Source organism: Phaethon aethereus (genome assembly GCF_964289735.1).
Source record: "Phaethon aethereus genome assembly, chromosome: 3".
Taxonomy (NCBI): domain Eukaryota; kingdom Metazoa; phylum Chordata; class Aves; order Phaethontiformes; family Phaethontidae; genus Phaethon; species Phaethon aethereus.
In genome coordinates this window covers 75,268,267-75,291,995 of record NC_138576.1, presented here as the reverse complement: position 1 = coordinate 75,291,995, position 23,729 = coordinate 75,268,267, and the positions used below count along the sequence as shown (strand labels likewise).

The 23,729-nt window shown below is 41.0% G+C and overlaps 1 protein-coding gene across 1 annotated transcript; it reads left to right on the top strand.

The window, feature by feature from the left end:
* Nucleotides 1-1,923: 1,923 nt before the first annotated feature.
* Nucleotides 1,924-21,879, top strand: RAB32 (RAB32, member RAS oncogene family; the record flags this gene model as incomplete). Its single annotated transcript, XM_081997194.1, has 3 exons — nt 1,924-2,628; nt 18,781-19,058; nt 21,730-21,879. Exons 1-3 carry the CDS (start codon nt 2,400-2,402, stop codon nt 21,877-21,879), a joined length of 657 nt encoding a protein of 218 aa, XP_081853320.1. The 5' UTR covers nt 1,924-2,399.
* Nucleotides 21,880-23,729: the final 1,850 nt, after the last annotated feature.

Below are 23,729 nucleotides of genomic sequence, written 5' to 3'. Positions count from 1 at the left end.
ACCAACTGGCTTCTTTTGTACTGTTGATACCAAACTTCAAGTATACTGACAATAGTATAGTTGCTCATTTAGTTGCCTGATACGATCTATGTTCCCCTACAAAACGAGGAGGAGGAATGAAGAAAGTAATGGGAGTAATGAATTTCTATGGCATGTAAAACAAAGAGGATAGTAGGCAGGCCTAACAAATGGTAGGAAATGCCTAAAATTTCCACCCCATCTATGCAAGGAAAAACAATTTATCTAATGTTATCAGAAGCCTGCAATTAGAACAAGCAAGCATTCTACCCCCTGCCATATAATAGCAGACTGTGCCTAGTAATCGGTTAACATAACTCTCCTGTAAAGTAGTGAAGTACTATATCACCATCTGACAGGTAAGGAATGAAGACACGTCTAAGCCTGAGGAACTAGGCTTCTGCATCCGTATTAGACCGAAGACACATCCTTACGTAAGCATGTGACAATACATTTCCATCCCACCTTATTTTTTTACAAGGTTGAGAAAAACTTAAGCACCTATGTGGGTAGAGATCTTCAGAGCACACCAGACAAATCCCCAACCTGAATGGACCGTAGCTGTACACACAGATAGACAGACATCAGTCTAGATACAGTTAGAGGGGTTTACCAGAACCCACAGTGTACCTGAAATAGTATCCCACAACCATCTTCAATCTCCCAACTAATGACAATGTTTCTTGTCTATCTCATCTCTTGCCAGAGAACCTGTGTTACCTTCCATAAAAAAAAAAAAGTATAATTTTTGAGTAACAGTCTTCCCTTAGTTTATATTCTGATGTTATTACTTCTGCTGGAAAGTAAATAATGATTAGAACATTGAACAAGAACATTGTCTTGAAGTTAATACAGCATGAAACCTTAAATTAATTAATTTAACCCAAAATCTCTCAATACAGTTTTTCTCCAAGAAGTCTAGCTTTTTTGCCTCATTTTGCCGAACACCTATTCTCTTCACCCACTCCAATTTACATTGCGTGCATTGCCTTTCTGTCACTTGGAAGTAACTATGCTCCAAGCCAACTGAGAAAGTCTGGGTTATTTTACTGAAGCCACTAATTTAAAGCATGACAAAGTAATTACTAAATGCAATAAACTATTATAAAATCAGGAGCAAGTGATGATTGTCTGCCAGATCAGTTTTAACCAGATGTTTTAACTTTATTTCCCATTGAAGGCATCCTTTCACTCCTAATTAGATGTTCACATGGGCTCCTAATTTGTGCGCACACATGTTGACTAGGCAGTCACATAACATTTCCCGTGCAGAGCAGTCCTGATTGCTCTCCGGCACGAAATAGCTGTGTTAAGGAATTTACATGATACCTAAACGTCACAGCACTAAGACGGTACCACTTAACTGCACAATTCCATCCTCTCGTCGCAAGGACAGTCGCCTGGGGTTGGGGTGTTTCATTTGGAAAGCATATTAGCAAAGATTTTTTTTTTCCCCCTAACAGAATCTGCACATGTGGTACTACGTAGTCCTAGGGACAGGAAACTTATTTTATGTTGGGTTCTAACAAGGTGTCTGTTAATATTTTTTAAAATAACCAGAGAGTGATTAAAAAAAAAATTACTAGATTAATTCAGGAGCAGTAGAGAACCTAATTTAGTTGTAGGTGTTTGGTAGGAATCCTGTCAAACGAGGAGGCGATTCTTTTCTTCCTCGGCTACCTGAGCCTTTTACACATGACGGCCTACGCAACGTCACTGCTCTTCCCTCCTCCCAGGGTGAGCTCGGCACCGCCCCTCCCCGGTTATATCGTTCCGGGCCTTATTGCAGGGTGTGCAACTGCAGGGAGGCGGCCGGGGTGCAAACCCCCTGCGCTCACGGGGTCCCAAGCTGGCTCCAGGTGGGCAACAGCAAGCCCGGTAACGCACTGGGAACTGTGGATGCCAGTTTCGGTTACTGGAGTCCTCCTCGTAGCTGACACCCTGATAAAGCCACCGCCCCGCGCGCTCCCCCGGGGCACCCCAGTGCCCGGGGCGAGCGGGGCTGAGGCGGCGGACCTCCCTCCGTGACCGGCTGCCCCACGGATCCTCCCCTTGCCCCTCCCCGCCGCCCTCCCTCAGGCTTTTATAAGAGCCGCGGAGTTTCCGCGTCCTGTGACTGCGAGTCAGGTGGTTGCGGGGTGTCCCTTCTTCCCCCTCCATCCCGCTCCCGTCTTTCGCCTCCCCGCCCGCTGTGGGCCGGCCCAGCTCAGCCTGTTCCGGAGAGGGGGTGGTGGAGGCGGGGGGAAGGAAAAAAAAAAAAAAAAAAATATATATAAAGTTACCGGCTGGGAAAGTTTTAAGAGGCGGGAGAGCCGCGGCCCTGGGCAGCCCGGCCTCCCCGCCGGACCCCGCAGCGCTCCGCTCCGCGGGAGAGGCCGAGGATGGCTGGCGGGGAAGGAACGGGCTCCGGCGTGCCGGAGTGCCGGGAGCATCTCTTCAAGGTGCTGGTGATCGGGGAGCTGGGCGTGGGTAAAACCAGCATTATCAAGCGGTACGTGCACCAGCTCTTCTCGCAGCACTACCGGGCCACCATCGGGGTGGATTTCGCGCTCAAAGTTATCAACTGGGACAGCAAGACGCTGGTGCGGCTGCAGCTCTGGGATATAGCAGGTAAGGGCCCGGGGCGGGCGCCTCTCTGCTGGGCAAGCCCCGAGAGGGCAGAGGCCTGTGCACCCGGCTGTCTGGGGGGGTCCCGGGGCCCGGCCTCTGCGGAGGAGAGTGTATTTCGGCTGTACAGTCTGTCTTCTTGTTTTTCTTCTTCCCCCTATGACCTGCAACTCCTGTTGTCCGTGTTTGAGGGAGGTGTCGATGTGGGAGTGAAGTTTTTCATGTTTTATAGGCTGTGTGTGCTCCTGTTGGCTGATGTTGTGGGACTCTTGGCTTGGCCCAGGGTTTTACAGCAGTCCTCAAAAAGCTGCCTTGCTCTGCTTGCTGGCTCCAGGGCTCCCGGCAGGTTCCTTCTTCTGCTGTTCCTTCTGACCTGCTTGCTCAGGTGTTTGTGGCCTTGGTTATGGCTACTGCTTAAATTCATTCCTGGTTATGGCTCCCTAACACTTCTAGAAGAAATAAATATCTTTTCCAAGTAGGTTATACACTTTACACGTTAAATGTAACTCAAATAGCTAAAATTGCCCTCAAACTTTGCATGTTTCGAGTCACCTACTTAATTTTAAAAGCAATTTGTGTCCCTGCAACATGGAGTGAGGGAATGGGACTTGCGTTGTGCTTAGTTCTACATTGAAATCATGGGTTTGTGTGTCAAAAAGGTACTTTGAGCACACAGAAGCAGAAAAGCCCTGTTCACTTGTCCAAACTACAGGTCATTCCTTTCCTTTATGTAATTCAAAACTGTTCTTTAATACTTCTGTTTTAAAAACTCCAAACTGTATACCTGTCCTGGTTGACTTTGCTTATGCTGCGGTGTTAAATGCCACAGAACAAACTCTGTTTTGCTGGGATCTTACAAGAAGTCTGGCCCCTCAACTCCTTAATCATCTCAAGCTGGTATTGCATTTCTAGTTTTGTGTGCAGCCCAGGTATTACCTTGCAGTTCTTTTCATCCCTCTCCACCATGTTCAGAATATCTCCTTGGATATGAAAAAGTAGACTTTATTTCAGATGCTACTGTTTAAACTTATGCTACTGGAAGACACTAGGGCAACAACCGGTAGCTACCATTTCTGTGAGCTTTACACTTTGTCAAGTGGAAGCTCGGAAAAGAGGAAGCGGTAACATGTGGCTGCTGTAACCCTGTGACAGACCAGCTGTACCTCAGCTTCTGGCCTTTCTGCTCTAAAGGTTAACTTAAAACACTTCAAATACGATTCCTCAAACTAAAAAGCCTGCTTCTTACTGCCATATGCTGAAACACACCATAGAACTTCCTGCTGGTGGCCTGTAGGGCAAACGAAAATATTTTCTACTTGCTGTTTTGGAGAGCAAGTAAAACGTTGGCAAGCTTTCTCTTGTGATGTGTTCCTTTTACGGATCAGTTTTAAATTTCTGTAACTCAATTAGAAGTATGGGTACAAGCTGCTACAATGCTCTGGCTATATTTTGGCAAGTCTGGGGTTCCAAAGATTGAAGAGGGGAGTCTGTCGGGATCCTGGGGTTTGGCAGGCTGCCATGCTTGTGTTTAACTTCTCAACCCTTGGTTTCTGAGACTGGGGTAGGCTGTGTGCTTTGCCAAAGCAATCTGTTTCAACAGGCTAGGCAAAAACTTAGCTGTAACTGTTTGGACAGAACCTATTTACGTTATGGGAAGTCCTATCAATATGCCCATGCATTAATTTCAAGATCTAGAAGATAGTGTTTTTCACTCTTGATTATTGCCCTTAATGTATCTTGGACACTGCTAGGTGAAGGCTGAGTTAAGAGCTGCTGATAAATACCTGGAGGCTTGTGCTAATATTGCTGATAGACGGAAGAATTAAAATTTTTCCTGACACTGAAATATTTTTCCTATTTTAGTGTGGTGTACTTTCGTATGAAACTCCTGACTCATCTTTCCCTAGCAAAAATGAAAAAAAACCCCCACAACTGTTTTGCAGTTTGCACTCTGAACTCTTATGTCTAATCTAATAGCCTGCAGTTCAGGCTATTGTGTTTCCAAGGGGCTGGGGGTCCTTCCCCCAACTGAAAAACAAGACCAAGAAGAGAAGTAATCTGAGTGATTTTTTTGACTGGGCTGTGCTTAGCCAGTGTGAGAGTAACAGCTCAGACTCCTGTAGAAGTTAAGCATTAGTCATTAAAATAAATGGGATTTTAGTATCCATAAGGGTGGCTTCATGGTCTTAAAACTACTAATGTCCTTAACCTGGGAATGTGTTCTGCGGCTGTCTATGTCTATACTCATGAATATTTCTAAATACCTGGGGAGGTCAACAGGTTTATATAGAAATTATTAGAGGACCAAGTTGAAGATAGCTTCGATATAGTCACAGCTCATATTCCCTAAAGCACTTTATTGAAGTGTGTAACAAAGTATCTGAGCATGTGATAGTCATTCCCTTTTAACTCATGAGCCCATCTCTCTTCTGGCTTTCAGCAGCTCATGTAGATAATTTTGTCTGCTGGTGTGTGCGGACAAACAGCTTTAGATCTCTTGAGGAGATCTAAATCTTATGGTAAGTAATGTTACATGTGACTTCCCTGCAAGCAATATGGTGCTGGCATTCTGAATTGATTTTGATGCATTTAAAAAGACTTCTGAATTAAAGTCTAACCTTTAAGCATAGTAAGGCATGTTATTTTTCACTAGATCAAAGCTTGTATTTAACAGTTCATCATAAAAAGCTTTCCTCAAAGAGCTGGGTGCTGCAGTCTAAGGTTCTGCACCTAAATCATTGGTAAGAACTAACCATATAGTTCAGTCATCAGCTAAAGATTATAATGCAGATGCTGTGCTGGCTTCCGATGTAATTGTAGCCAACATGATGAAGATTGTGCTGTGTATTGCAATGCAGCAGGTTCCTGAGTGACTTCAATTTTTTTTTTTGTGCTAGCTGATGTTTTTTTTCTAGTGATTAGATAGTTCTATCGAATAGGCCATGACAATGTTACACTGCCTATGCTTTTTTTTTCTGCTGAAAATAGCCTTCTTGAAAGGTACAAAGTAATGCAAATTCCTGCAGCAGAATCAAAGGGAAGGAGGTGTGAAATAGTGAAGGGGAAAGAAGGGCACTGTTGTGCGTAGACTTGTGTATTCTGGAGATACTCAGGCGTTTTAGTTTTTAGACACAAGTTGTAGCTTCTTGAATAATGGAGATGAAAGAGCTTGGGAGTAAGACTGATCAGTCACTGTCAAATTGTCTCTGTTGCAGCATGAAGTATTCTGAAAGAAGCTGAACAGATACATGCATGTTCATACAGGAGCAAAACTTCTAAATGTTAGCTGCCCTTAGGCATTACTCTTGTTTTTTTATCTTGACATGTGGAGTTATGATAAATCTCTCTTCCTGGATAAATTCTGAAAGTGTTAGAACCAGGTTAACCCCCTTGATCAAAGGACATAAATAATTGATGACATAAATAGGAGATAGGAGTGAGTCATTGTGGTAAAGAGATTCAAAACAAAGGAAACTTAATGATAGGGAAGTGCTTTAAAGTCTATTTCGATACACAAGTGAGTCCTACTTGATAAGCGTGCTGCTTCAGTAAGTATACTGTACTGACCACAAGGTAGTGTAGGAGGTGAATATAGCGTATTGATGAATGTCAAATATCATTGAAAGAAGACTTTAAGGACTCTCTGTATCATAAAAACTTCTGATCTGCTCTAATAAGGTGAGCAACTGAGTAGTATTAGCTGCTGCTTTATGATCACGTTGACTATCACTGTTACTAACATCAGCCTGTACGAACATGCAACTCTCTGGAGAGCAGGGGTGGTAAAAGTTACAGATGACTGAGAGAGCTTGTCTTCCTCTGAAGAATGTCATTAATAACTGGTAGACAACTTTGTGTTTAAAGCTTTGACTGAGCAATTCTCATTAACTTTGGTGTAATAGCACCCTTCTTCCAGGACTGTATTGGAATTTCTTCGTAAAAGTGTTTATTAAAACTGAAGTACTGCTCTAACTGGAAGAGCATGGCTATGAAATTGGCCAAGCAGAGGAGGAATTACTGTACTTTGGTATCTTAAACATGCTCTACACAAGTGAGCATAGAATGGAGGCAAGAGAATCTAGGCATAACCTGCTCCCAACTGTGTGTGTTTTCCCTCACTGTTGTAAAGATACCTAATTAGTATGATGAGGAAGGAAGAGTGAAAAATGTGCACATAAATAACTGCATCAGAAATGGATACAGAACTCGGAGCTCAGAGGTTTTTCAGAAACTGTGAGTGATCTGAGGTTATTTCCTAGTTTCTATGGTGATGGAGGTTCCAGCTGCCTTCGTCTGGAGATACGAGCACTTATTCTGGTAACAGCTGAGGCAGGTCAGAAAATTCCCAGTCAGGGTTGGAAAATGTGATTAAGTCCAGGCTGATGAAAAGACCTGTGACTGATTTCTGAATACTTCCTGCTTGCACACATTTAAGTATAAATCTCATATGAGAAAAAGTACATAAGGATGATGTTGGCTGGAAACATGCAAGACTAGCAGATAAAGATTGAGGAGGGGAAAGTAGAAGGCCTGCTCATGCTGAAAGGTTTTAAACACTTAGAAGCAGTAGAGGTGAGAAACAGAACTGAAGGCGTACTATAGGTTTCCTTCTAGAAACCACCCCTCTGTGGGAAATGTTGTGTGGGTGTCCTTTCTTGTCACTCTTCTGGAACAGCTGAACTAGAGTTAGGAGCTTTCAGTGGAGAATGACTTGCTGTACTTGGAGCTCTACAGCCAAGTATCCAAATAAGCGCTGAACATGTTAAACTCGTTTCTTTTTGGCGTGTCTCCAGCCTTCAGACATCTCTGAATGCAGACTCTGGATGTCAACATGCTTTCTTTTTTTGAATTCTTCTATTTAAGTAATTTTTTATGCGATGCTATCAAGCAAGGTATAGTTATTGGTCTTAACAGCTATAGGTCTTATAGGTCTTAACAGATGAAGCAGTTTCCTTCTTTTACCAGTGGAGTACTGAATCATTCATGTTTTCATATTGGTGAAGGTTCTTTTGCTTAGTGCTATATTATATACCAACTAAAAGTACTGTATGGTGCTTGAGCTTCTAATCACTATGGAATAGATGGAGCTTCAGCCTTATTTTCAAATAGATAAGGTTCATACCGTATATAGCAGTTGCTCAGAAGCTTTATGCTTTCTACAAGCTTACAATAAAAATAGTTCCCTAGCACTCTGATACAGAGAATAAAGGATGGATGGGTATCCATCAAATGGGCAGAGGGGGGAAAATACCTTAAAGGGAAATGATAACCTAAGTTCTTATGTGCAATAAAGCATATGAGAGGCAAAATAGTATGTATCACACAACATAACTAAGTTCTGGGTCAAATTATAAAACAAACTAGAAATCTTTGCAGAAATCACTAACTTACGTTGATCATAAGCTTTTTTTGAGGCAAATATTGGCTAAATTCTTGCCCTTCATGTAATACTGACTTGAGTAGTCAGAAATTAAGCTGGTTTGACAAGTCAAGTGCATTACCCTTCAGAGACAAACTGGTGTAGACAATATTAAATATAGACTTTTCTCTTAATGTATGGAGTTTACAGGAATGTAAATTGATCTTTATCAATTCTCCTTGCATCAGTGTTGCAGCTTCAGAGTCTTGGTGTCTTCACCTTATTTACATCACTACTTTGCTTCTTACCAGTTTGGTTTTCTTTATATGTACACCAGGACAGGGTGTCACTGAAGTGCGTGGACACAAGTACAACTGGAGTTGGGGTTGTTCTAAACTGATTACCTGTCTTAAAAAATGCAGTAAAGAAAATAATTTTAGCTGCCTGGCTTTAAAAATGGCTCCGACATACTGTACAAAATAAGTTTCTTCCCTTCAGTAGCGAGCAAGGCCGCTGGGATTCAGTCTTACAGCTGCTGGAAATGTCTTCCTTGAACTCCAGTGGTAACCATTGCCTTGCCTTTGTAGTCTGTTGTAAACTGTTCCCTCCAAATACTCTCTTCAGAAGTTCTGAAGTATGGTATGCCATGTCAGAAGAAACTGATTTGCAGTAAGGTAATTTCTATTTATATTTTTGTATGAAAGGATAGGAATAACTCTTGTGAAATTCTTGCAAGTGTTAAAGCTAGCATGGCCAGCAGCAAGCAGTGACTACAAAGCACAACATGCTTCTCAAGCTACCTGTGGTAGAATATTAGACATTCAAAGTTCTCCTCTGGCTGTGGAGACACGGAACAAAGGCAGATGGTGTGGTAAGATTATGCTTTGAAAAATGATGGGATTTCAGGGGTTTATAGAGCTTGTTTAGAAATAAATATCTTGACACTGTCTAGAGAAAGCATAGCAAACTTTCAGTAGTAGTGGCTTCTAGCTTACCAGCAAATGAGAACCAATATTCCTTATTGTCTGCTTTTCAAATAATAGATTAAAAAGAAGCCTCTGAGTGTCACTGCAAATAGCTTATGGGAACTTGTTTTCTAAATGCTCCCAGGCTAGAGTGCTGGGTGGAGCAAAGTGGCAGCTATTTGATACAAAATTCCAATCACACACGATGTGCCATGACACACTGACCATTTTAGAGATTAACATTTTTTCAGTCTCGTGATAAAGTTGTTCTTGACAAACTGACTTCAGAATTGTTCTCCTGTGTGTTGTGAAATACTGTAGTGCCATGCAGCATCACTGTTAAGTATACAGTACAGTTCTGGTTGCATGACAGTGCACCAAAGGAGATGGATTAAAAGGGTGTCAGGCATGAAAATAGCTTAACTTTGGCAGATGACTTGTCTAAGTCTAGTTAAAGCAAGGTAGGAAATTGTGCTGCTGTTGGCACTAAGTGGACTATGTCAACTTTTTCTGAATATTAATGCAGGGAGAGTTTTTTCCATACATGCTGCATTTGACAGCTAGTTAGAACTCATTTAGCTTGGCTGAACGCTCCTTCTGGGGATGGAAATCTAGTGCTTAGTCAGGGACTTCCTCTTGTTAATTTGCTGTTCATCAAAGTTGCAAGCAAAAAACAGGTGAAACTTCCTTATACAAATGTGACTGTCATACTTCTACATATAATACATTTGATGCTGGACAAAGCCAGTTGAACCATAAGTGCAGGATATTGCCTCTAAACTTCTTAAAAACAGTAAGCTGTTAAAGTCATTTTGGAGAATCTTAAATCATTAGATTAGCCCAAGGCTACAGGCAGCAATGAAAAGTTTCAGTCTTGCTGTAGACTTGCCTGAGAGAGCTGTGCAATTGTTTGAGGAAGGCTTTCTGTCTTTGTGAAAGAGAATGCTGTGCTTTTTCTATCTAGTAGGATGATAGATGTGGTCAGTGTTCCCAATGGAAATCAAGTGTTTAACTTCCGAGCACTTGCTTATCGGTGCTCTTGTGGTTTCACTGGTAGTGAACAGGATTGTCCTGATTTAGAATAAAGTATAATGAGAGCAAACAGTGAATGGAAAGACTACTCGCCGATCTTGAATTCAGGTAGCTAACAAATTATTAGGTTAGAAACTGGCTTTGTTGTGCAATGAAGCTTTAGAGCAAACTACTTCCTACCTTTTCAGAATGAAATAGTGACTTCTAAGAACATGTGAAAACACTTTATGATTTAAACAATCAAAATACTGCTGCACCTGAACTGATACTCTTCAGTGATATTTTTTTTTTTAATGACTACAAAGTCTCTTGTACATGGTGTATATATAGTATACTGTGGATGTCAGGTCTCTGATAGTCTCACTCAACAGAACTGCCTCGACTGCACCCTGCAGCTGTCTAAAGTAGACATAACCAGAGCACCAAAGGTCTTCTCTTATGGTTAAAGTGGGAGTCAATTGAACAAGTATTAACTGGCTGGTTACCTTTTCCCTGAAGACTGTTCTTCTGAACGGTTTGGGGCAGTTTCTGTCAGGAAGAGGTCCATCCAGTGGTCAGCTAACTTTCCCACACTACCATTAGTAAGAAAGGACACTAGCAATTCACTTAAAATCATCCGAGGCTGCTTTTGTCTGTTAGAAACTGTAAAAGCTGCAGTCAGTGAAACTGTTTGTAGTCCTGTCTAATACAGGATGATATATTCCTGTAGTTCTTGCTTTTTAACATCATGGTGTTTGTCACCAGACCCGCAAATACCAAATATTACTTCCACAGTGGTGGAAAGTAAAAGTTAGGCTAGATGTGCCTTTTAACTCTTAATATCTGCTAGAGCTGCTAGTATAGTTCAACACCTCTGTGGTTTAAACACTTGGCAACTTTGTACTAATAGCTTAAATGGGTTAGAATAAGGAGTGGAAGTGACATCTAGCACTGACCATCTCAGAGTCTGCCTGCTCTCAATCTATGGCTGCTACCCATGTGATAAAGCAAGTAGAAACACTTGAGCATATCCTGTAATATTGACAGTGGCTTGGTTAACCTACTTTTTGCTGAACAACAGATTCAATCTAATTGGGTAAGACACTCCTGGGACAAGCTGTGCTGGTTTGGGGAGAGGGGGAACGCTGTCAGCAGTGGTAGCTTGCCAGTAGCATATTGATATATCTGGCAAAAAGGAGCCTCAGTCGGATCACACCTGACCCAGGTCATGCTAAAATGTACATAAGATGTCTGGAGAACTGGGAGATGCATCCTCAGAGCACTTCTGGATATTTGCTGTATTGTGCCAAACATCCAGCTGTAGGACCAACAGGCATCCAAAGTGTAGTCTGTTCTTGCCTGTGGCTCCTGAAGGGACTTGGGTGAGTTTTGAAAGGGACAGTGGTTCTAACTCAGTGAGAGGACTGCGCTGCATGCCCAGCTGTTTTGGATGGTGCTTTAGCTTAAATCTACCACATTGAATGACATGAATTTGGGAAATGAAGTTGTAAATAAGGAGCTGCGACTCAGATGTTCCTTGATGTTAGTATGCTAAGCCTGATCCTAGAAATTCAGGCCATTGGAGAAAATCTTTTGTAAAGCAGCAGAACTGGAGCAGGGAAGAGAGTGCTCATTAGGTTAGGCCTTTCATTGTCAGAAGGAAGGCTGGAAAGAGGGTTTTTACTTACTGTTGAATTGGGTTTTTTTTCCTGTCTAGATGAATAAAAGCATGAATGGCTTACGGTCCAGGAAATTGTCTGAAACAACTAGTCTGGCACTGTGCTTGCACACTGTGTGGCTAATAAGTTGATAGCAGGGACCTAAGAGCCATGGTGTTGGCAGTCAAATTAGAGTTAGTCTGGCTGTCACAAATGACCCTTCTTGAATTTTGATATTACTAATATTTATTATTAGTGGTCGTGGTAAATAGTTGATCTAAGAACCCTTCTCACAATGGAAGGAGAATGTTCAAGTATTCCCAGACTAAAATGGATTACAACGATTCACTATAGCTTAATAAGCATCCTGTGACGCCTGAGTTCACTGCAGTGTATAGTACTCACTGATAGAAAAGCAGAGTAACTGAAACACACTAGCAAGATGCTACTTCTGTGCGTTTTGAACTCTTAATTTGATTCACTGGGTCTCTTGATTATTTTCTTCACTACTGGAGTATTGCTGGATAGTTTTTTGGCTTGGCTTTATAGATTAGACTTATCCTGTGTAGTATATTGCTTCTTTCTGTTGAACTTAAACTGCCTTTTAAACTAACTGAACACCGAGTTTCAGCATTCTGAAGGGTAATGTTAGCAAGAGCTGCTTGGCTTTATTAATAAACTGAGGACTTCTTGGTATTTATCAGACTTGACAACTCTGTATTGTTGGGTCCAGGGAAAGACTGTAAAACTTCATTGCAGTGGTTGTCTAGTTAGCAGCGAACAGCTTTGGAATAAACTCTTCTGCTAGTTGTGCATTCACTTTTGGATGACTTTCGTCTAAACTATGCATCTCTAGTTTAAGATTATTTGATGTGGAACTGCCAAACTTGTTAAAATCAATTTTTGAGCTCTGGACACCCATTAAGCTGATTCTTCTGTCAAAGATTACTTGAACTAATGTTACTTCAACAAAAGAAACTATTTGTTTCATCATTTTTCTAGTTGTCAGGCTTTTATAACTTGGTTATCTACATCTATAACTTCCTCATTAATGACACAATTTTTGGAATAAGTCAGAACTGCTAGTCTCATCTGAAAGAGAAGTTAGACTTTGTCCAGTTGTCCATCTGTAATCTGGATGAGATATTAAAGGTTTAAATGCAACAGTTACAACTCTGACTTCTGAGTTGTATGGCTTCAGAAAAGACTAGGCTTAGATTTTTACAGAATAGGGGAACTCGTGCGATACTGTTGGTAGTGACAGAGATAAAACAGAATTTACCTTCACAGCAAAAAAAGTATGGCTGGGGAAGCTTCTTCATTTTACTCTCCTTGACCAGGTTTCTGTTAGTTCTTATAAACTATGTATTAAGACTTCTAGGTATGGTAAGTAGTCTGGGAGATGGAACCCTGACAAACACAATATCATGCATATCCAGCGGTCATTTGTACATTTAGCTTGCTTTTTCTAGCCTCAATTCCCATCATGTAGGAGGAGTTAAGAGCAAAAATAATGGCAGGAGTGTAGGGTAACTCCTGCTAATGAAAAGCAAGAACTGCCACAATAAGTCATACTGCTGATAAACAGGACTCTCTTGTTTATACCTCACGCTGGGAAAGATTGCTGTAGAAATTCTTTAAAATGTACTTCAAGGCAAGGTTGGCAGTGTCTGAATCTTATGATGATAACTTATCTTTTGCAGTGAAGTAAAGGACAAAGATATAGCCAGGTCTGACATTAGAAGCTTTAACTTTTTCATGTTGTTTTTAACAGATTTACTCGTATTACGTTGTAAACTGGGAAGCAACAATAGCTCCCAAGCTCTGATACAGTTTTAAACTAAACTTAATTCCCATAGTGCTGCTGTAGGGAACTGTATTAGTTCCTGGTGCATGACATTATGCAAGTATTTCACTTAATGTTGTTGCAATTACTGGAAAATATGGTGACAATATGTGCCGAGTCACTTAGATGTGAAAACTTTGTGGTTAGAGAATGCAGAACTTTGCATCTCATGCAGCCGCTTCCATACCCCCAGACAAAACCTCTGATCACGATGACTGCCCGGTAACGTAGCTCCTCATCTACACCTGGACCCCTAAAGCACAGAGAAAGGATAACTTTGTGGTACCATCAGGTTTATGTCAAGGCACTAGAACTACCAAAATGTTTAATCCTTTGATGTTCTTTCCATACTGCTGTAGTAAGCAAGTACTTTTCCTGTCTTCTTCCTTCCATGACTATACGTGCTGGAGGTTTTAAGTCTAGTTTCATTTGGTCACTTTTAGCCTTTTGCCCCCTCCGGGGGTATGATGCACTTTTGGTACAGCTCAACACTATTGTCACACATGGTGAAATGACTACAGCAAAAATTCTGCTGGACTTTGGAAAGGGAATGACAAATCCCTGGCTGAACTGAGCATGGCAAAAATTGAGTTAATTTAGTTTTAATAACTTACATAGAGAATGATGTTCACACTCCAGACTTTGGAGGAGTGTTGTGTTCTGCAGTTTGCTTTTTCTGCAGGAGTTTTTTTGCAAGCAGAAAAGCGGTTGCAAAAGCTTTGCCTGAAAGTCCTGCTAAATTTTCAAAAGGCTGTCTAGAATGCTCTGTGTCCCTTACAAGAAGCTCAGCCTAAAGCATGAGTATTGTCAGTAATAACAGGATTGTAGAGAAAGTCTACTCAGTTTATACTGAATTTTTTTCCTGCCTCATGTCATATACCTTTTACAACAAAACACTTACTACTTAGGCAGGCCATGTGTTATTGCTTCTGTCATCTTTCTGTGGAATTAAAAGAATATATCCATCCTTGTTAGACCTATAGACAGGATAGAGTAGTCATAAACTGGTATGCAGGTCAGATTTATTGTTAGTGGATGTGAATCCTAGAGGTGAAAGCAGCTGTATAATAAACTGTTTTGGAGTTTGGGCTACTCTAGGAAAGGGCAGCGCTCACACTGGAGTGTATTTGACCTATTAAAAGGCATTAATCTGTAATACTACAGTGGTGTCGAGCTTGTGTGTATTTTTAGGGGCAAGGGGTATCAAATACTCCCAATGTAAAGCTTAAATCTATTATGTAAATATAGAGGCTTTTATGCTGATACGCACATCAGTTGTCTACTTTCACCCAAATTTAAATTACAGAAGAATATGTATTAATGTTTTTCCAAATCCAAAACTCACACTGTGAGAGCAAAAATTTTATTGACAGAAGTCAAAGCCAGCTAGAAATAATACTGAAATGATTGTTCTGGACAGCTGAAGCCCACGCTTTCTAAGTGACTGCTATGGAGTCCAAAGTAAAGTACAGTTCAGTGCAGGTTTATGTTCCTACCAGGACTGCTGTCTTCTCACGCAATGAGAAAAGCTACGGCGCAAAGCTAACCTTGGCTTCTGCATTATTCCAGAGCTCCTGAATCTGCCAGTTAACACAACCCCGCTGGCAGTGGCCTCTCCCTTGATCAGGACCCCGCGAGGGGATGCAGCTAGTCCGCTGCTCTGCTAGGAGACAGTCATTGCCTTTCTGGTATAGCGCATCTGGCTTTTACCAACAGGGGAAGGGGCTGCCACGGTGTTAAAGCTTCATGTACTCTGGGGGACACGGGGGCATGTGGAGTCACCAGTGCCAAGGAAGCAACTGCCAGGCAGTTCTGGGTGATTACCGGTCAGTGCAGCTCTCCAGCTCATTGTATGTAAAAGCATTGGGCCAGGTGGGTGGGGAAGACTGACTAAAGGTGATGGGAATTCTCTTTGAAATGGAATTGATGAACTTACCGGAGTGATGACCAGACTTTCTGGCCAATGCTAGGCCCCCTGTTATTTCTCCAAGAAAAAACATTTGGTGGTGTTTAGGACTCTTCAAGTTTGGTTATGAGATATAATTTGTAACTTTGTCTCTTTTCTTTGGAAGCTAAACCACATTGTGGTTTATCCCCAGCTGGTAACTAAGCACCACGTAGCCACTTGCTTGCCTTCCCCTGCCAGGTGGGACACGGGAGAGAATTGGGGGGAAAAAAATGTGTCAGTTGAGATAAAAACAATTTAATAGGCCAGCAAAGGAAGAGGAGATAATACTGATAAAAGAATGTACAAAACCAATTGAAGCCCAGTGCAGCAATTGCTTAGCGCCCGGTGGTCGATAGCCTGTCCTTGAGCAGCGATTCCTGCTTCCCGGCTGACTCCAGTTTATGTACTGGGCATGATGCTGTATGGTGGGGAATATCCCTTTGGCCAGCCTGGGCCAGCTGTCCTGGCTGTGCCCCCTCCCAGCTTCTTGTGCACCTCCCCGTGGGCAGAGCATGGGCAGCTGAAAAGTCCTTGACGTAGTATAAACCCTACAACTACTTAGCAACAGCTAAAAACATCAGTGTGTTATCAATGTTATTCTCATACTAAATCCAGAACACAGCATTAGACCAGCTATTAGAAAGAAAATTAACTCTCCCGGCTGAAACCAGCACATATGTGACCCTGTACTAGTTCAACCTCTCTCCTACACCTTAGATCCACTGTGTTGTGCCGGCTTCAGCAATAGGAGGCTAGTATGGCCTTCTTGCTAGCTGTTCTTTATCTTTAAACCTTTTTTTGGATGGGAGAGCAGTAGGCAGGAAAGAATGCAGTCAATGGTAATGTCCTTCACTATGGTAACAGATCATAGCTGTGCATGCAGTAGGTCAACATGGCTATCTGGGAAATAACTGCTTGATAACCTTTTCCACAATTTCCAGATAACTTACTTTTCATATGTAGTGATTATGCTGTCTCTCTTCCTTGCTGGTAACAGTCTAGCAACCCTTTCTGCAACTAATCAGTACAACTTTTCTTATGTAAACATCCATCAAGTTTTCTGAAAACCTATAGCCTAAATTAAAAAGACTGAAATCCCCACAGATCTCCACAATTGAACAGGAGGACTAATGGGACTGTTCCCCTCACTGCTTCAGATTCATGTGCAATTTCATGTAAATAACTGCAAGTGATGTCTATTTCTAGACCATTTCAGGGCCAAACTTGAAGAGATCTTTTAGTAGAAGACTGAAGTTTGTACAGAGCACTGTAGACGTTGAGATTGTACTGCTTTTTGTGGGCCTGTCCTATGGTGTGAAGGGATATACTGCCTGAATTGGACACAAGACTCCGCTTTAGCACAGTTGGAGGTGTCCCTGTGTAACAGGAATCGATGGTGAGGCTGACAGCTAAACAAATGGGGAAGCTGAGGAGGAGGTCCTCATGGCTTGTGTGGTGCCATGTGCAGTGACTGGCTTAATATAACTAATTTTGACCCTGGATTTAAAAAAACAAAATCCCCACAATCTAAAGGTGAAGCTTCTTTAGATGTGGCATATTTGATCTGCAGAAGTAATAAAAGCCTTCTGGCCAAGATCTTTCCTACTGGTATGTGATTAATGAAAACAGTGGGCATATGGTATGACAAACTGCAGTAAGGCTATACTAAAACTGCCTTTTAGGCATAAGAATCCAGTCTGGAAGGGCTTAGGGAGACAAATGTGAGTTACTAGTATACAAGTTCTGTGTGCAATGTTGGGAGACTTGTGTCAGCAATGTGCCTCTCCTAGTGACATAGTCACTGAGATGCAGATTGGTGCCTGGCTTCTTGGCCTTAGAGTCCACAGCATAAATGCTGCTTTAAAACTTGAGCTTTGAATACGGAGGAAGGAGTTCTCCTCTTGCATGCTCCCTGTTCTCACAATGAGCTGGTAGTGAAGAAATGAGTATGTAATTTCTACTCCTTGGAATATGCTGGCTAGTCATGCTGTCTTATGCGGCATCATACTTTAAAGTTGAACAGCCAGAAATAGAGTCCTCTTTGTAGAGCTTTAGAGTCGTCTGGAATTTCACTGTTGCTGCTTTCCAGCAATTCTAACAGCTGCTTAGTCAACCTTTTCTGAAAATGTCTACCAGGAATGAGCTAATTGGTATACTGAAGTGCTGACATTAAAATGAGGCAACTGAGCCAGAAAAGCATGATGCTGAACAGGACCCCTTGTCAAGTTCCTTCACCTAATAGATTTCCGGCTCTTTCTGAGAAGATGATAATATCCAGTTGTTCTTGTAAGTGTTTGTCCTTGCTAATCAAAGGCAGATTCGAATATGTATAAACAGAGGATAACTATGTTCCAATTAAAATTCTTACTTTCCTCCATCTATTCTAAAACTGCATATGCACTAAATGCTAAAAGCTGAAGTGATGGTACACTGTAAAACTGAAGTGTTTCCCAATGTCTTCCGAATAAAGCAGGAAGCTATTTTAGTAGCCTGAACTTCCCAAGCAACATGCTTGCACTTGACACTGCTATGACTACTCCAGTACAAATGCAGCATAATGGTGTGACTTTCCAAACAGAACAATAACTGAACTGGCACTCTAATGCTACATTTCAAATATACTGACTACAGTAGTTGTACTTAATAAGAAAAGGCTTTAGTTGACTATACTCTCTGACCATTGGTTTTCTTGATTTTTTTTTTTTTTTTTGATTGAACTTCCAACTATTCTTGTCATCTTGTATCAAATCCTGGGATTGCTGTAGAACTCCTACAGTTGTAAATTTTTCCAGAGAAGGTCTCAGACTTAAAAGATGAAGTCAAAGATAACAGATGTAGCTAGAACTGTTAAACTAGGTCCTTTTGAGCTTGTCCTGAAGAAAAAAAATCTATATTGTAGGTGACTTCTGAAGAAGATGCTTTCAAGGCTTTAGCCTTGGAGCTTATAGAAACCCTTGTTGCTCACCCTCCAGAAAGAGTGTCTGGGTATGCTTAAGTCTCTAGCTGAAGTGATTTGGTTTATATCTAAATCTTACATATGCTTTTTTTGAGGAAAGAATTTGTGTATAGCTGAGCTGGTGGTACTTTTAGGCATTGCTTTTCAAAGAACACTACTCAACAAATAAGTTAAAAAAAAAAAAATCAGTGGTAGTTGTGATTGCAAACTGCTTTTAGCATCTGACTTGTATGATACACATAGTGGCTGTTACAGTGAGGTAACATAGGACAGAAGAAGCAATGTTGTATGAGCTAGATGACTAGACCTAAATGCCAAATATGTGTGTACTAACTTGGTTCAGAAGCCCATTTATGCTGTCTACAGTTCATGCTTAAATATAAATATACTCTCTCACTGTCCTTTCTTTCAGGCCAGGAGCGCTTTGGAAATATGACCAGAGTATACTACAAAGAGGCAGTTGGTGCTTTTGTGGTCTTCGATGTCACAAGAGGCTCCACTTTTGAGGCTGTTTCAAAATGGAAGCATGATTTGGACAGTAAAGTATTACTTCCTAATGGCAGCCCCATCCCTGCTGTTCTTCTTGCAAACAAGTGTGACCAGAAGAAAGATGGCAGCCAGAATCCCTCTCAAATGGACCAGTTCTGCAGAGAAGGTGGCTTTGTTGGATGGTTTGAAACCTCTGCCAAGGTGAACATAAAAAGGAAACGTATTTTAACTCTTTTAAGTATTGGCATAAGAATGCATGAATATAGCCATGTGGAGAAAAAAAAATCATTAAGTATAGGAAGTGACAGTCAAGTCTGCAGTGTTCAGCAAAAGTTAGAAGACCTGCAGCATATTTGATTTAGATTAGAACTGCATCTTAAATTCAGAGTACCTTAAAACTAACTGGAAAACTTGATTAACATTTTTCCTTGCATGTGTCAGGATCAGTGTCATTCTTCAGATGTTAGTACTACTAAACACTGATCAAACTGTCCAAAAGATATAAGTAATCTTTAGGTGCAGGTTTTTAAATTGCAGCTTCTGTCTTCACTGTTGCATGTAGGAAGTGGTAAGACTCCAGAAGTGAACAAGCTATTTGCTCACTTGTTAACTATGCACCCAGATGATAATGTCACTAAAGCACTTTCCTATTATCAGGCAGTGTCAGGACTGAACTGGAGAAAACCAAATTGCTTTATATATTAGCTTAAGCTAAGACAGATGGCTATTTCATTCAGAGAGATAAATTTGAGTAGCTTCATATATTGTACAGTTTTAATCTACAGACTTGGTCAATGCACAGATAAGCTTGTGGTAACTCAGTTGAAAGTGGGATCCAACAGTTCCTTAAAACCCAACTGATCCTTAAAATCAAAGGTTCTTCTAGATGAAGACAATGTGGCTGACAGGCCAAATTACTGGTCTGGTTAATACTCCTTTATATTGTAAGCTAAACCTCAAAGTCCCTCTTTTCCTTTGGCTTGCCTACTTCCTTTAACTGTTGCTGATGGATTGGCACAAAGTGATGCTTAGACCACTTTTCAAGAAAAAAGTCTGTAGGAGGAATATGATAAGAAATAAAGTAACAAGCTTCTTCCTGATTACTTTAAGGAAGAAAAGTACACAGTGACAGGACTTAGTTAAATTAGCTAACAATTTGTTTGCATTTGAACAAATAATTCCCAAACCCACCTATCTGTTCCTAAAAACTCACATTTTAAGGCTCTTCATAATCAAAAAGAATACCAAGACTCTGCTTTGGGTTGTCTTCCTTGAAGCTTCACATGTCTATAACAAAGTTGAGTTAAAAATAAATGCAAGTAGCATTGGAACAAAACCTAACGTGCAAGTGTAGTGACAGCTTGCATTTTAGGGTGGCATTTAAGACATGACAATGTAAAACAAGGTTCTTGGTACAGAGGAAAGTCCAGAAAATATTAGTCCAAGTTCAGTTATGAATTGACGTGTTTAGGACTCTGAAGAGGTAGTTAAAATAGTTTAGCAAAAATCCAGGAGGAGCTTTTTTGTTTTCTATGTATACCAAGTCAGTTTATGGTTTTAAGTCTGGGCCACTGAAATATCCTGATAATCTGCTTTTGCCTTTCTGCTGGAACTGATACTTGAATCTTCAGTTTCCTCATCAGTAATATAAGGCCCACTCCCTGTGGATTAAGGAGAATATTACAGGCAGAATAACTGCAGAGATTATAAATATTAATGGAAATAACTTATGAATCACAGAATCACTAGGTTGGAAAGGACCTTTAAGATCATCAAGTCCAACCATTAATCCAGCGCCACCATGTCCCCTAAACCATGTCCTGAAGCGCCACATCCACACGTTTTTTGAACACTTGCAGAGATGGCGACTCCACCACCTCCCTGGGCAGCCTGTTCCAATGCCTGACCACCCTCTCGGTGAAGAAATTTTTCTTAATATCCAATCTAAACCTCCCCTGGCGCAACTTGAGGCCATTTCCTCTTGTGAGGAACCAAACTTTTACACTAAAATGAGGAGAATCCTCCCCGCTCTGGGCAGGGAAAAGTGCCTATCCGCAAACTGCCAGAAGCAATTTGTGCCTGACAGCCGCAAGCTTGTGAAGTGCAGTAGTGATGGGTCAAACGTTCTCATGATCTAAACTTGCTCATGCAGAGTTTGGATCTACAGTTATGGAGACAGAAGAGTGCCCTGGGGTGGTATTTCCTTTGGAACCAAAGACGAGTGATTCCAAATGTGGCAGCCCTGTGGTGAGCTAACAAGTGGCCCAGCCAGCTCAAAGCTGTGGCCAAAGGCCCCTTGGCATTAGCCAGTTTTGCCTGTCAATAACTGAGATACCCTGATGAAATACAGCTCTAGGTATCCTGCATGCACAACTTCTTTAGTGTGTATGTTAAGGTACTTTTCAAAGCATGCACAAGAAAATTTAGAGTGGCTAGATGAGGCACCCTGATTTAGCTTGGGTTTTGAGGCTGATAGAACAGGTCCTTTTACATGAGTAAGTGCATCCAAACTGCAACAGAAGCAGAAAAAGGCCCCAAAAGGTACAACACTACTATGAACAATGTAATTGCCTATTATCTTTCCTGACGCAGAAATATTTGTGAGTCTTCCAAATGCAGGTGACATTTATCCCCTGACTGTATACTAAATTAGAGTTGAAGTATCCTATTTTTAATCTGGGGGAATAACTGTCTCAAACCTTTCTGGTAAGTTTTTCAGCAAGCAAGTGTATGAGCAATGACCTGATGCATCTAAACTGTTTGTGTCATGCTGATGAGACTGTAAGAGTGTTTATATTTGGCCAGCTTCTAATAGGAATGTGTGACTATTTTAAAAAAAATCTCTTGACTTCTTTGCTTTCAACATTTTTAGGACAACATCAACATAGATGAAGCTGCTCGATTCTTGGTGGAAAACATCCTTGCCAACTACAAAACCTTTCCTAATGAAGAGAATGATGTGGGGAAACCAAAACTGGACCTAGACCCATTGAAAGCAGAGAGTAAATCACAGTGCTGCTAATGCTACCACTGTTCAGTAAATATGATGGGGTGAGCAGCAAGACTGTTTAAATCAAACTGCTGCTATGGTGCTGCGTTGTGACAATCCATAGGGGGTATCTGATATTATCTGAATAAATGATTCTTGTGGGTGTTTACGTACTCAGTTTCATGCTAAACAAGAATATCTTGTGAGTTATCACTCCGCTTGCTTGAGCGGCTGTATCGAAGTCTGATCAGTGTCTTACTTGACAACATAAGGTAGTGTTTACACTACTAAAAAGGAACAAAGACAACATTCAGTGTCTAGTTTGCTTCTAGGATGTATACTACATTCTAAGTAGGACTCACTTGTCATGGTTTTAGCTGAATAGACACTTGCACCTTTACTGTAAACTTTTCCTTTGTCACCAGTAATGTCCCACTTCAGCCTGACTTCTCACCTACACACTTGTCCCTATTTATTATACTCCACCATGAGGATCTGTCTCATTGCTAGTTCTCTTGGACTGAGACATTCCAGAAATCTTGAAGGGGCAGGCCAATGATGGATGGGGAGGTATCTTTCTTAGTGTGTTCACTAGAACTGAGTGAAGTAGATGGCTTTTACCACTGAGTAAGAACAACATGGTTAAATGATTGTACTTAACAGGGGAAAAGCATGGTTATAGGGATACTAACAAAAATGCATCTCCAGCCATTGAAGGCAGAATATTTTCAGTTAATACTTTACATATGAAACACGCTAATGAATACAGTTGTACTGCTGGCACATAGTTATAGTAATCTCACCCATATGCACATCCAGTAACATTTTCATGCACTAACACTGAAAACTTTACCAAGAGTGCAAAAAGTAAATATCTTACTATCCTGTGATAATGAACTTGCTGCTTTTCCTTTCTGTCTTGAAACAGTTCTGAATACCATGAGGGAGGAGAGAGCTCTTTAAGGAGATACGCTAACAAGAACCAGTTAAGCTATCAACCCCCCCACCAAGGTCTAACGTTTTCAATTTTAGAACAGTGCTGCACTCTTCTGACTACTTGGAGCTGGTAAACTGGCTTACCAGTTTGTAACTGTATACCAAAATGCTTGTTTCTGTTATATGTATTTCTGGCAGCAAATGAAGAACAAAAGGATTAGAGAGATTTCATGGTTCTTGAATACATTCTGGAACTCTGTCTCTGCTTGGCTGAAAGGTTTTTGAAGCTCCTGTTTATTTTATGTATTTCTTCTGTCTTGGTACCTCGTTGTTATTGACTTCAGAAGTCTTATCTTGCTTGTTCTGGTGGTGCTGATGTTTAGGTAAAACATCAGCATGAAATAAGTGCCTGATTGGATATACTTTAATCTGTATTGAGATTTCCTAGGCTGTCTTTTTTTCTAGAGAGTAACGTACTTTTTAAGAGACAAATAAATATATTTGGGCATCTTGTGTATGTTGTTGGTGTATGCTTTTGAGAAGATGAATCTTCACATGTGTCCCACCCTATACACAAATGCTTTTGTTGACATTTGAAAAGAACTTTATCATCTAGTAGCTGCTATGTTAAAGGCTTGTTTTAAATTACCACAGTAAGGTTTGGCATAAGCTAAAACTGGGTTTAACTAGCTTAGGATCATAAGATAATTCAAATAAAAGGGTTCTTAAGAAGTCTTCTAAGCAAATATCCTTTTCCAAGCAACATCATATGAGGGTGCTCAGCCTTTCATGTGGTCTGCTCTTAAACCTTTAGCAGTAGAGACTGTATGGGAAAGTTGTCTCAATGCCTGACACTTCTCATGAGAGGTTTATCTAGTCTGAACCTCTCTAACTTCAACTTATGTCCATGGTCTGTCATCCTCCAACCATGCACCACTACAACAAAT